Source organism: Metarhizium robertsii, assembly GCF_000187425.2.
Source record: "Metarhizium robertsii ARSEF 23 chromosome Unknown MAA_Scf_2, whole genome shotgun sequence".
Lineage (NCBI taxonomy): Eukaryota > Fungi > Ascomycota > Sordariomycetes > Hypocreales > Clavicipitaceae > Metarhizium > Metarhizium robertsii.
Genome location: NW_011942160.1, coordinates 4101285 through 4115550, shown reverse-complemented (window position 1 = coordinate 4115550; position 14266 = coordinate 4101285). Strand labels below are relative to the sequence as shown.

Here is a 14266-nt window from a genome sequence, read left to right as displayed (position 1 = left end):
TTGAATCGATACAGGCAACACCGTTGATGAGAAGTGTTGACAAAGGGAATAATGCAGGTAGTATATCCGAGTAGTAATAAATAATGTCCCTGGGAACCACATATGTCATAGATTGGGGGCTGCACACGGATGTGTAAGCTCAAGGCTGCCGCCGAAGCCACTTTCAGCATGCATGTAGTTGGTGGCGTGTTGCGGCTGTAGTTTGAAGAGGTCGTGAAACCGGTACTATTGGTCGACGAGACTTCAAGTATGTCGATCCCTATTGTGACAAGGGCTTGTGATCAAGGGCTTGGAGCAAAAGACTCAATTCAATGAAAATCTCGTAGAATGTTACAGGTCCTTTGCTCCCGAGGAACTAGAGGGGCCAAAGGAGCTCTATCAACGAAATAAAGCCGCCCTCGTCATCTCCTTGTGCAACATCATGTTGGCCTCGTTTGTTGGGCTCCCACCTGCGTAACACTTGGCGCATTCTGCCTGTTTAATCCTACGCAGAAGGACGGCATGGAGTAGGGAGGAAGCAGACGCCGACGTGACACGCACAGATGCTAGCCGTACGCCCCTCGGTATAACCACACATGACAATCTCCTGAGCCTACCTGCAGACCAAACGCTGATCTTCTCGTCCTGGGCCCTTTCCCCGTCATCAGCGCCCCGCCATAGAGCATCTTAGCTGCCAGACTAGACGTGCATGGACGCCTACCTTGTCGTCTCAGGCCATGTTTCCCAATATTCTGGACTTGTAGATGCCGTTGAGGGGCTTCAGGTACGCTGTATTAAAGGCCAACACCTTTTACAACTCATATTGGTCAACTTGTTGATTGTGCGTTGTAAAAATACTCTGGAAAGAGGCCGACAATCCATGTGCACATCGGACCAAATTCAAATATCCCGTAATCACGGCAGTAGCCTTGAATTTCGGTGGTTTTTCGAGGCCAAGTATTCCGGCCAACTCCAAGATTGGTATCATCCGAGTAAGTACCTCGCTGTAGGAAAGCCTTGGCTAGGGAGGGCCAGGATGAGTGCCTGTTTCCCCTTAAGCGTTGCTGGCTGCGTGGCGTTTGTCGTACAGGATCCCACCTGCAGACTCAGCACGCGTTATACAAGCTCCCACCGAGGATCTTGGAAGCGGCACGGGTAAGAATGGAACAGCACTTTGCGGCAAAGCTTTGCCGACGTGTGCCTGGAGGCTGAAAATGTGGACGTTGCCGCCCGGGGCTGGTGGCTATTGTTCTGACGACCATCTCGTGTTCGAGGATTTGGGCTTTTATACAACTGCGATATGCTTCGGCTTCATTTTACTCCGTCGGAAAGAAATACGCCATACCAAAATACATCACACTAGGATTCTAGGCGGTCCACTCTCTGGAATGATTGACCATCTGATTCTGCCTGATGGACAAGATTTTCAAACTCCGGCTGCTGGCGACAGTGATCGGAATGGTCTGGTCTGAGGATTTCTCGAGACCATGGTCCGACCGGTCGGACTATTACGCTATCGATTAGGGTGGCTGATTTTTCGACTAAACGGTTAAAGCCGTCTTTTGAGGCTCTTTTCCCCAGGTCGGCTTATGTCACGCAATACAGGTCTGGTAGTAATAATGATTCGACGCAACATGTACAGCCTTATACGTTGTTGAGCCTGCGGTTCTAGATTATCTCTCTCCTATGGATAATAATATTACACGTTAAATCTCTTATTTTGTCTGTCATTCCGACACCTTTGTGCTTTTTTCAAGGAAGAGTTCCCTTTTAACTCGTCAATTATCTTGCAGCCATTCTTCTCTTTTTTAGCTAACCACTTCTTGTTCATTCTTTAACCCTAACCCTAAGAAAATGTCGTTGGGAGCGATAAACGATATATACCTGTCCCATTGGGACGCTATTGCTGCAAAGCTCAAAGGGCATTCCGCCAATGAAGGAATTGACGGAAAGAGCCTTGACTTGGCCACGGTAATCGCAATTGCCAGGTACGGCAGTCTTGCTCCGAGTATTGACGCCAATATATTGACTCAAGCCCAGATATGGAACATCGTCACATTTGTCTGATGGCAGCATTGAGGCTGTCGTCAAGGGCGCCGAAATGGTCCAAGCGAGTATTGACAAAGGAGAGGTTGTATATGGTGAGACGCTTCTTTCTCAGACTCGGACTTTGAAGCTTACATTATCTCAGGTGTCAACACTGGTTTTGGTGGCAGCGCCAACACACGGACAAATCAAGTTGAGCAACTTCAGTCAAACCTGTTACGCATGCTTCAATACGGCGTCATCACAGAAGAGCGAGCAGTCACGGCTCCCGAGTCGCGGCATGACGCAGATTTGAACGACATCATCTGCCAATCAGCACTCCCTCTTGATAACCCACTGGCCTCAACATCGATGCCGGAATCTTGGGTCCGAGCCGCCATGTTGATCAGGCTCAATTCTCTCGCTTCTGGTTTCTCAGGCATAAAAGAGACGACCATTCGCACTTTGCACCAGATGCTTGAAGAGGGCATCACGCCACTAGTGCCCGTCAAGGGAAGCATATCAGCATCTGGGGATCTTAGCCCTCTGTCCTACATTGCCGGTGTGGTCGAGGGAAAGCCCGGCTTGAATGTTTGGACACGCAACACCAAGGGAGAGCGCTGCCTCAAGAGGGCCGACGTGGCACTTGCCGAGAAGGACATCAAACCTGTCTCTCTGGGCGCCAAGGAAGGTCTTGCGCTCGTCAACGGCACTGCCGTCTCTTGCGCCGTCGCATCGCTGGCGCTGCACGACGCCATGGGACAAGCCACTCTTTCACAGATTTTGACTGCCATGAGTGTCGAGGCCCTGCTCGGCACTGATGAGAGTTTTGACTCCTTCTTTGGAGAGGTGCGGTCCCATCCCGGCCAGGTTGAAACGGCCCGGAATATCCACGCTTTTCTCTCAAATTCGTCGCTTGTCCAGCACAGCGACACGGAGGAGGGAGAGCTACGCCAGGACCGGTACTCGGTTCGAACGGCATCACAATGGATTGGGCCCGTCTTGGAAGATTTGCACTTGGCTCACCAGCAAATCGGCATTGAGATGAACTCAGTAACGGACAATCCTCTTATTGACCCGGCCCGGGACGGCAAGATGCTGCACGGAGGGAATTTTCAGGCTCGTGCCGTCACCAGTGCCATGGAGAAGACGCGCCAGTCACTTCAGACCATCGGTCGCATGCTCTTCTCCCAGTGCACAGAACTCATCAACCCTGCCACCAATCGTGGACTTGCACCAAATCTCGTCGCCGAGGAACCGAGTGAATCCTTTATATGGAAAGGTACCGATATCATGATCGCTGCTCTTCAGGCCGAACTTGGGTTTTTGGCCAATCCGGTGGGCAGCCATGTTCAGACGGCAGAAATGGGCAACCAATCTATCAACTCTCTAGCCCTCATCTCCGGCCGATATACCTTGGAGGCCATCCAGACGCTTTCACAGCTATCCGCCGCCCACCTCGTGGCCTGCTGTCAGGCCTTGGATCTTCGCGCAATGTCCTGCAAGTACTTGGAGACCATGGCCCCGATCTTCAAGGATATGACCAGCGAGGCCTTGTCGGGGTACCTGCTGACGCCTGAGACTGCCGACGTCTTCTTGCCCGCCATCTGGGCAGCCTTTCAAAAGGCGCTCGACACATACACGCACTTTGACTCGCCGAGACGGTTTGCCATGACGTTCGAATCCCTGCAGCCACTCGTCCTCAAACACATCAGGACCACGACAGAAGCGGTGCGGGCTCTGCAGACATGGACAGAGAAATGCTGTGCCGTCGCCCTTGATCATTTCAAGATGAATCGAGAGGCATACTATGCCAACCCAGAAGCCACTCCCTACATTGGTAGTGCATCCAGTCGCATGTACAAGTTTGTCCGCCACCAACTTGGGGTGCCATTCATGAGTAACAAATCCATCTCTACCCCAAGGGAGGAGGGAGGCGACTTTACTTGGGGCGAGCCGGACGGTGACTCCAACAGAGGTGTGACCATGGGCGGAATGATTGCCAAAGTATACGAGAGCATGCGAACCGGCCAACTCTACCACCACGTCGCACTCTGTATATCCGACGTACATGAATACAGCAATGCCGCCAACAAGGACGACAAGATGCAATTCTCCTACGCCATGACCGATGCTAGGGAATTGACGGGCTGGGGCGGCAACAGCCCTGGATCGCTCAGTGGTGACGAGAAGAATGATGCTGCTCAAGCCCAAAATATCAGCTCAAGTGCCACCGTCGTGGATGATACTTTGTATCTATTGGAGACGGATGCAGGGACCAACCAGAAGCTCAAAGAGGACATGGTCTACTTGACATTACATGTTGAAAGTACCCGACGGCAAGGACAGCTGTCGCCACACCAGGGGTGAGATTGGTAATATGCGCCATGCTGCTGACTTGACATCATTCAATCAATCATGTTCCTTGTCCTGGAGTGCATACGGAAGGTGCCGCTTACCTACCTGGGTAGGCGCAGCTTACCTATGAATTGATCTGAGCTTCAATGTTCCTTTGTCATTTTGCCCAACCTCAACTCTCCTCTCCTCTCCTCCCCAGCAAAGTCCTCCAAAATGGATTTCAAGGAACAACAGCACGATTCCGAACCTTTGACGCTCCGTCAAGATAGCAACGCGCTACAGGCCTCGCCTCCAGAGAAGCAGCAACATGATTCACAGCCCCCTACACCGCCAAACGGGGGTTTTATGGCCTGGCTACAGGTTGCTGGCGCCTGGACCATCATGTTCAACGTCCTTGGCTTGCTCAACGCGTATGGCCAGTTTCAAAGCATCTACGAGACGCATCTTCTCAGGAATGAGTCTGCTTCGACAATCGCATGGATTGGCTCGGCCCAGTTCCTCGTGTGCTACCTCGTCTGCATCTTCACCGGTCCGCTTCTGGATACGGGACACCTCCACCTCTTGCTCGGCACTGGGACCGTAGTCACCGTCTTTGGCTTAATGATGGTCAGCTTGTGCCATTCCTACTACCAGTTCTTTTTGGCCCAGACCATTGCGACTGGCATTGGCTTTGGCCTCATCTTCCTGCCGGCTTCGTCAGTCGTGTCGCAGTGGTTTTCTACTCGCACTCCTCTCGCCATTGGAATCGCGGTGAGCGGATCGAGTATTGGTAAGTTGATGGTCCTCTGGGAAAGGAACACGCACCTAAGTCTTCTTCAGGTGCTGTCATATACCCCATAATGCTTCAACGCCTTACAGAACAGATTGGATTTCCATGGACGGTACGCATCATGGGCTTCATGGTCCTCGGTACCATGCTCTTCGCTGCTGCCGTGATGCGAGTACGAGTTGGACAGAATCCACCAAAGAGAAAAGTCATTGAGCTCAGACAGTTCAAGGACAAGCTCTACCTCGTTGCTTGTCTGAGCTTCTTTGTCAATTTCCTGGGACTCTATGTCTTCTATTACTATATTTCCCTCTACGCCACCGAAGTGGCCGGTACCGACCAGAGTCTTGCCAAGTACCTCCTCGCCATCCTCAACGCCGGATCCTTTTTCGGCCGTCTCATCCCCAACTGGATGGCCGGGCGCTATGGACTCATGAATGTGCAGATTATATTCGGAGTCATTTCTGGGGCCTTGGCTTTTGCTCTCTTGGGCATCAAGACCACAGGTGGCGTCGTTGCCTTCACCGTCGTCTACGGTTTCGTCTCGGCCCCTTACGTCTCTCTTCCTATCCCGATAGTGACGAGCCTATCGCCCGATAAGAGTGTCTGGGCAACACGATTGGGAATGAGTTTTGCCATCATTGGGCTCGGCGCACTCATCGGCAGCCCTGTAGCGGGTGCTATTCTCGGGGACAGCAATAATAGGAACTGGACCGGTCTGATCGTTTGGTGTGGAGTCATGTTCTTTGCTTCCACCGCCATTCTCACGACTGTGCGTACTATGAAAGTGGGCTTCAAGCTCTTTGTGAAAGCCTGAACCAGGGGACGGAATGTTTACCACTCGGCTGTCATACTGCCTTATGTTTTGGCATTTCCGTAGCGATCTTTTCGCGGTTAATCAGGCTGCTTGCATCGAGCCCGAGTCTTTTACGGTAGCACCCTATAAGCATAGATTTAATTAAAAGTAAAACTTGACGAAAAACGGTCGGCGCCGCTGCGTCTGCTACTTAGTGGATACACATATTGTCCTGTTTTCTCTTTCTTGTTTAGCGTTTAGATACTCGTAGTAATCGCCTAGCCAGTTGTCAATATACTCGCTTGGACTGTAACAGTGTCCGTATATCAAGAGTATAGAACCACCCCTGCCGGACTTGCCCTACACGTGTTGGAAGTGCTGACTTGTTCAAGGCTGTGCTGGACTGTAGTGTAACCCGGAGTGTACTACCATTTGGAATCATTAAATGAATTCAGCACCTACCAACAGCGCCGGGGGCGCAGAATGGTCTTGTGTAATCAAGCAGCATGTACACAACTGCGAAGGATGTACATATGATTGGCTCTGCAGAGTCGAGTAGCACGAGTAAGCTCGGGCCTTGGTTTTTGATTTCTAAGCTTCAAAGAAAAGACGTAACTCGAAACTGCCCCTCTTTCCGGTTGAGGTATTCCTGGCCCCTGTTATACTTGTATCGCATTCCCCTTTCAAAGCTACGTAGAGACAGCTGTTGGTCGCTTCAAGACTTGTATCCCCGATTCTAGGCTGCGGCGGAAGCTTTTCGGGCCGATTACGTCTGGTACTCATGATGCCCATGCTGACAAGGAGTAACACGGCAGGAGGATCCAATCAGCAATCTCTGCTTTATGAGAGATGAATTGCGTCGTATTAAAACACGCCAACTCGACAGTTCAGAGAAGCAAAACAATGAGACGGTGCTTGTGTGAGTGACTGACGAGGCTCAGGCTCGATAGACCGACGTGATACGGCCGGGATTGACGTGATAGGCCTATATATACGGTTTTCGACATGTAGGCAAAGCAGAGAGGCAAGAGAGCACCACTGTCGGGCTGAGTTTGAACTTTCATCTCCGTCTTACCAAGTGAGCCAGATTGCCATGACGTGCGCAGTTTGACTGGCTGCATTATGTAATGTAGTAGTAGTCTCAAACAAAAAAGTAAGTATGCAGATATACTACACTGCATGTCTCGTTGTATCCATTGATGACTAAAAAACCACACCATCACCGCCCGTCACAAGCCACCAGCGGGGACTTGCAACCCTCCAAAGACATTGCCCACGACATTGTCGCACAATCAGCCTATAGCCAATACATAGTGGATAGGACACTTGGAGGAGCATTCGGGCTGCTCCCACCATATTCTTGCCGACATGTATGACGGCAACTTTTGTCTCTGGCAACATCATCAGCATCAGCGTCATGACCCCGTTTATGCAAGTCCTAAGAAACTCACTTGGAATGTATGATGGGTCATTTATTGCGCACGTCTAATAAGACCAGTCAGTCTAGATTCTACCAGCCTGATTAAATTCGCCAAGTACGGAGTACACTCGGTAGTCTTGCGTGGCTGGCGACGACGGCCTTTTCCAGACATGACGGCGTTGCATTTCGCCTCGTCTCAACACCCGATACTGGTACGGCCCGTCCACGATGGTTGCCGTGTCACAAAGCTCGACTATGCGTGGGCAACTGTTGCACGGAGAAAGCCCAGCAAGATCGCGAGGCCAACAGAGAGGCCCCCCGATCGGGGACTTGGTTACACGACTGGAACACGTATCTGGGCATAGGCCCTAGGCACGAGCGTTTCTTTCTGTACATATAGTGGTCATTAGTCCCTTCCTTTCTCTTGAGAACCAAGGACCTTTGAGACCCTACGATGGTATTATTGAAACTAGTGATCTGCTTCAAGCCGTCTATATAAGCCCTTGTTACTCCGCGCAGCCACGGCAGCCTGTAAATATTGACAACTATCAATTATCCTGACTCGATTCGTGCTGTGCAAATCATGAGGTATCTAAGACAATACGACCACGGTTCGACGGCAGGTATATTGGGCGCAGACCCGAAAGTCGTTGGGCGGAAATCACACGTGGCGTATGCGTCTTCAATTAATAGAGGCGGTGTTGGCTGACACATACATATTGACAGATCATATATACGGGCCGGCAACTGGTTAAAACATGATGACACCATTCCTACTGGCGCCACCTTAAACCCCCATGCAGAGTCTCAAAGACGAGACAGCTAGGTGGAGAGAAGAGAAGATTGTCACGTTACGTAGAAGCGGGAGCAGTAAACACGCGTCCCTCATTTTTTGATCATGCATCCCGCGTTAGCTAAATGGACGCTCTACCCGCATAAATTCACTGTGGCTTACGTCTATTTAATTTTATGGCCTTATTAATGCTTGCCTTGGCATGTAATTTACGGTTAAAAATGCGTTTTTAAGGTCTATCATTATTTAAATCCGGTTATTAATATTACTGTGCTGGCGGCTTATAGTTGCGTTATGTACTAATAAAAAGGTGAAATTTTTCTTAGTATTTTTATAGCAAAAAAATATGTGAAGGTACCTCGTGCGGAATAGATGATGAAAAAGTGAGGGATGCGTGTTTAGTGGTCCGTAGAAGCGTATCACCATAACTGCATAATATGTCAATTGATGTATGTGCTTCATGTCATGGAATTGCAAAGATGCTTGATATTCATCATATTCAATCCCCGAATAAATGCCGGTCTAGTACATGCCTTATTACGGGGACTGTCTCATTACACCAGACGGCATACTCGCGGGATGAAGCCGGGGGTCTCAGCCGTATGCAAAGACGAGGCTGCTCAGCTAGCCACAATCCGGCGACAGTGACCGCATTTACTAGCTGCATGTGATATGTTGTAAATGTTATCATTCGGGTGCTTGGAATTGACGCGAGACGAGAAAATTCGAGCGAGGGATTGGCATGTCTGCCACCCTGGGCTGCAATGGACAAGCATCTACTTATGCGAAGTAAGCTTTTGGATATGCGGTTTAGCTCTCATGTGAGAATGATCTGTTTCCTGACATGCCGAGATGCACATCAGGCCGCTTGGTGACCATAACACTGACTGGTCAATAAAGTGTGCCGTGGACGAAATGCCTCTTGGACTCCGTAAAGGGTTGCGCGTAGGATCAATGCTTTAAACAGACAGAGTCTCAAGCATAAAAGGCATCCGTCTCCCACTCGATAGCTCAACTCGCCCTCTCGTCCACAGTATCAATCATCCAACAAGCAACATTCAACGTACGCAAATATCATCACCAAGTGTTTAATCTTCACCCTCGGCCCGCCATGAGTCAGACTGCCTACGGATCACTCATCCGAGAGAGTGGCAATAGGCTCACTGCCAGCTTCACAATTGATGGGCGCGCATACAACTTCCCCGCGACAGTCAGCCCATCCCTCCCAGCCTTCACCACAAACAATACCAAGCTCGCATACAATAACCTAGACGAGCTCACGTCAACCCGTACTTTCAGCGGCCAGATAGGCACCACTACATTCAAACTCACTTTTAATAACGGCCCCATTATCGACGGTGACCTGAACCAACCTGGCGTTGTACCCGCTGCTTCCGTCAACGGTAACGGCGTTTGGGAGGGCTCCTAAAGCATGAGGGTTACGGTTGAAGAAGGCTCGTTGCTGACACGTATCGCGCCAACTTCTGGAGACACAAGTAGCTTGAAGAGCCAGTGGAAGCTGCATGAAAACCAAAACTAAGCAAAGGAGAACACTCTGGTTTTGATCGGGGGAGAGTTTGGTGTTCCTGTTGCTGCCTCTTTTTCAACAATTGCGGCACGCAAGTTGGGGGCAGAGTTACTTTCAAGATGACGGCAGTATTTAATTTCCGTATCGATACTCTCATTCAAGCAGGAAATTAATAGTCTCGTTGCCCGGTTCACGGGCGATTTCTGATCGTTGCCCAATTATCCAATGTGTTGTGTGATAGTTATTTGTGTCACTAGGTGTATGTGGGAGAGCTGTCAGCCAGAATTGAATAGAAGCAATCTTAATCGCAACACTCCTTTTCCATCGAAAATTCGGAATAATAGTAGTTCACTGTTCCGTGTTTTGTTGGCCACTTGTGTTTCTGTGGTTGGCATGATGCCAGCACGTGACAGTCTAGTCTACCAGACGTCAGAAGAGAGATCTCCCAACGTCTCTTCCCGTTCTCCAGCAACTCAACCACTCAACCCCACACGCATCCTTTCGAAAACAGTCATCACTTCTCATCACTTTGGTCATCGATCCGCCACCATGCTGAGTGTAGCGGACTACCAGAAAAAATACGACGAGATTTCAGCCATCCGTCAGGCTGCGAAGAGCGACTGGACCATTCCGAACGCTAGGAAGAGGGAGATAGCCCACGAGTACAGGGCCGCTTACAAAGAGCTCCGAGCTGCTTCTGCTGCGGCAATGGCCGCTGCAGCCCGGCCGTCTTCCACCGCTCCCAAGAAGCAAGAATAATTACATGTCGGTAACCCTCCCAAACCTACAGCTATGCATTTAACATATTGACACCATTCACCAGACCACATTGCCCGCACCGTCGTACCGAACAAGCCAAGCAAAAACGCCGCATGGTGCAACTAGACCGGGGACGGGTTTGAGGGCCGTGCCGCCATGTGTCTCCTCAGCTGAGAACTACCGCTCACTATGCCATCCTAAATGACTGTGACGGAGCTTGTGAGGATCCGCCTCCTGTGACGCGACCATAAACCGAGCTCGAGGGCACCTGGTCCACTCGAATGTGTTTGCGGTGAAAGGTGGAAGCAGCACGAGCCACAATCCCCTTTGTTGTGATGTCTGACTGCCCCAAAGACCAAACATACAAATACCCCTCAACTTAATACACTGCACTGTAATTTCTTTTCCTCGTGTCATTGGTAGCGCCGCTTGGGGACCGTGGGATGGGATCCTAAACACTTAAGGAATGACGCTAGGCCACTGGGCGAATAACAAGGGAGAATTCCAAGCAAAACGGGAAGACGACGACAAATAAGCCGAATCTGCGACTAACGACGTCTGAACTTGAATGAGGCAGAGACGTTTCAAGATCTGTGCACGTACAACAGGTTGATAGTTGTACTCATGAATCCTTTCAAGTGGCGAAATGTATTGACAATGTACTCTCAATTGAAGAAGCGATGAGCGTTATTTCAATACCCAGTGCCAGTTTCTACCAAGCTTGGAATTCGCCTGGATATTTGACGGATGTGCATGTTCACTCGTTATTACGTGCGCTCAGCATGGCTTGTTTAAGGATATCACAAGGAGGGAAATTATTGCCGAAGATCACAGACGGGATCTCATCCTCTGGCTTGCGGAAAATTGGTTGAATTGCATCCCGAATTGGATCGAGCCATGATTCCGTCAGAGACCTCATGGGGGCACTCGACAGCGCTCTCAAAACGCTCTGGAGTACAATTACGACTCTCCCAGGTACTTGCCTAGGCCAAGTCGACTCAAGAATAGCCAAAAGAAAAAAAAATCCGTCTACCGCGCTCTATATTTGCGTTTCGTCTATGAAAAGAAACATCATCAAGCACATCTACCCCCCGTCGACATCTATAATAACCACACGCGCATGTCAAGAACCGGCTAATGTCCAAATCTAAAATTCAACCTCTTACTGCCCTCGTCCTTGGTGGTATTCAAATAGTGAACCCGCTCCTCCCGCGTCATGGACAGCCAAATCTTGTCGCGGCGCTCATTGACCAGCACGTAGTAGGCCTTGATGCCGATAATCAGCACCACGTTCCAGGCCAGAACACCCAGCAGGATCTTGTTCCCCCTGTAGTAGTAGGGCTTGTCGTCGTCCCTGTAAATCTGCGAGGCAAAGATATTCGACATTTGCACCGACATGTTGTACAGGGACGAGCCGACGGTGCGAGTGCGGACGGAGCCCGAGTTGCGCGAAGTGAGGGCGACCAGGACGGCGTGACAATACGGGTAGCCGACGAGGAGCGTCGACAAGACCCATTTGGACCAGTTGCTGTTGGGGAAGACGGTGGGCAGGGCGACGAGGGCGATGAGCAGGGGCAGCGCCCAGAACTGGGTGACGAGGCCGATGAGCACGCGCTGGTTGGCCTTCTCCGAGACCCAGGTCCAGAAGAGCAGCTGCAGGATGAAGATGGTGTAGGCGGGGATGGTGAGCAGGTTGGTCTCGAAGGTGTTGAAGCCGAGCGCCTTGCAGGTCAGGGTGATGTAGGCCTGGGGCGGCGTCACGGGGATGCTCCAGGTCAGGCCGAGCAGGTAGATGGGCCACAGGTGATAGTCGAGGAGGGCGTCCTTGAAGAGGGACCAGCTGAGGCCCTGGCGGTTGTGCATGGTGGCCTTGCCCGGGTCGTCGCGCAGGATCCTCGTCACCATGATGACCTCCTCGCGCGGCGTGAACCAGCCCTCGCGCGGCCGGAGCAGGCCCTTGTACTTGCCGCGGGCGGTCTGGGTCGGCGACGCGGGGAGGTACAGCCAGGTCCAGACGCCGATGAGGCCGGTGAAGATGCCCTCGATGAGGAACATGTATCGCCAGCCCTCGCCGAGCGCGCCCCGGCCGCGGAGGTGCAGGATGCCGTAGGCGAGAAAGGCGCCCACGATCTGGGTCGACTGGTACGACGTCCAGAACCAGCTGAGGCGCCGCGGCAGCTCCGGGTTGGTGAAGAAGTAGCTCAGGTAGAGGATCACGTCGGGGATGAAGCCGCCTTCGATGAGGCCCAGCAGGAAGCGGCACACGTAGAAGCTCGACCGGCCGCTGAGGGCAGCCTGCGCCGCGGCGACGACGCTCCACGACACCATCTGGATGGGAATCCAGGTGTCGGGCCCGAGTTTCTTGCTGATGAGTTGCGAGGGCAGCTCGGCAAAGAGGAAGGAGCAGAAGAAGATGGTCTGGCCATTGTTGTAGTCGTTTGTGTTCATTCCGAGATCGCCTAGAGGGAGCGTCAGTTTCTATCATTGATGGTTTGCCTCAATGAGACGCAACGTCGGGAGCATACCCAGCATGTTGTCGGACAATGCTTGCGAGATGTTGCCACGGTCGAGCTGCAAGGCAAAGAACATGATGCATGCTGGCAGGGCGATTTTCCAATTGAGCTAGCCTGCGAGTCAGCATGACGATATCAGAGATTCCGGACGAGTCCATGTACCTTTTTCACGAGCTGCTCCTCTTCCTCGTATGACCATGTGGCCGAGGGATCGAATCGATGCGTGCCTTCAAAACCCTCGACGGGCCGGTACACCTCCAACGCCTCTGGCGCAACAAAGACGCCCTCGTTTTTATTGCCATCTTCCAGGGAAGACGACGAGGCCGACGACGGAGCCGTCTCGTAGCCAGCGTCGATGGACACATGGCTAACGTCCTTGCCGCCCAGCTGCCACCATTTCTGCCGTCGATAGGGAACCGCACTCGCAACTGCAACTGCACCGCCCTTGGAGGCCGGGAAAGCCTCCGCGTTGTCTCGCTCAGACATTTTTTTATTTTTATTCTTTATTAAAAAAAAGAAAAGAAAAAAAATCGTCTGGCAGAGGGGCGCATGTGCTCATTGCGAGTGTATTCCAAAAGGGCAGCATCGGTATAAATATGTAAACCGGCACCGCACCACCTCGGAGCCCTGGCCGGGATGGGAACAAAAACCACAAGCACCTCCCGGCTTGACTGCGGCAAAATCTGGTGCGAGATTGGTCTGCATCCTCTCATGCCCGGCACGTATGAGACATGGTGGGGGATTGACGTGATGGCAAGGCTCACCAAGCTAGACCCGGCGTCGTGATGGCTGCCGTCGATTGCGTGACCGAGGCGACCGCAACGCGCATTGAACCCGCGAGATGTCGGTGGATCATCGAGTGCGACTCGCTGCATGACACGCCCATGTTTCCGTGTTTTGCCCTACGCGAATGAACCCTGCAGGCTTTAAAACGTTTTGCTTCCCCTTTGATTGGCCGAAAATGATGTCAGATCTCGATAGCTTCGTGGGCAAAGGACGCTGTTGAATGAGCGTGCGATTTCGGCCGCGACGATTGGCCGTGAGGACAGCGGGATGCGGAATCAAGATATCAAGTTATCAAGTGCAGGCCGTTGCCACAATTCATAGACTTGTCTTGCGCGGCACCCGCAGCAATGGCTGTTGTTCGGATGGAGAATCTGTAGGTTTTCGATATTGGCATCTATCCGACGGCCTTGGTCGGCAGAGTCGTGGTGAGAATGATACGACATCCGAGCTCGGGATGGTATTATGAAGATAAAGACAACATTCTTGCACACCTGGTCATTTGTCATATTTTGGTGAGAAGCCGTCGAGCCATGATGCTGGGAC

At 51.6% G+C, this 14266-nt stretch overlaps 5 protein-coding genes across 5 annotated transcripts; 4 read left to right on the top strand and 1 right to left on the bottom strand.

The window, feature by feature from the left end:
• Positions 1-1833: 1833 nt before the first annotated feature.
• Positions 1834-4374, top strand: MAA_05249 (rcorf11-like protein; the record flags this gene model as incomplete). The annotated part of the gene is made up of 3 exons (XM_007823247.1): positions 1834-1967; positions 2020-2120; positions 2171-4374. The coding sequence occupies 3 exons, from the start codon at positions 1834-1836 to the stop codon at positions 4372-4374; spliced, it is 2439 nt and encodes an 812-aa protein (XP_007821438.1).
• Positions 4375-4575: 201 nt separating this feature from the next.
• Positions 4576-5945, top strand: MAA_05250 (Major facilitator superfamily domain protein; the record flags this gene model as incomplete). Its single annotated transcript, XM_007823248.1, has 2 exons — positions 4576-5131; positions 5182-5945. 2 exons carry the CDS (start codon positions 4576-4578, stop codon positions 5943-5945), a joined length of 1320 nt encoding a protein of 439 aa, XP_007821439.1.
• A 3303-nt stretch (positions 5946-9248) lies between these two features.
• MAA_05251 (uncharacterized protein) lies at positions 9249-9566 on the top strand (the record flags this gene model as incomplete). The annotated part of the gene is made up of 1 exon (XM_007823249.1): positions 9249-9566. One exon carries the CDS (start codon positions 9249-9251, stop codon positions 9564-9566), a length of 318 nt encoding a protein of 105 aa, XP_007821440.1.
• A 495-nt stretch (positions 9567-10061) lies between these two features.
• On the top strand, positions 10062-10424 carry MAA_10843 (uncharacterized protein; the record flags this gene model as incomplete). The annotated part of the gene is made up of 1 exon (XM_011412762.1): positions 10062-10424. One exon carries the CDS (start codon positions 10062-10064, stop codon positions 10422-10424), a length of 363 nt encoding a protein of 120 aa, XP_011411064.1.
• A 1134-nt stretch (positions 10425-11558) lies between these two features.
• Positions 11559-13423, bottom strand: MAA_05252 (phthalate transporter; the record flags this gene model as incomplete). The annotated part of the gene is made up of 3 exons (XM_007823250.2): positions 11559-12883; positions 12950-13046; positions 13100-13423. 3 exons carry the CDS (start codon positions 13421-13423, stop codon positions 11559-11561), a joined length of 1746 nt encoding a protein of 581 aa, XP_007821441.2.
• Between the last annotated feature and the right edge of the window lie 843 nt (positions 13424-14266).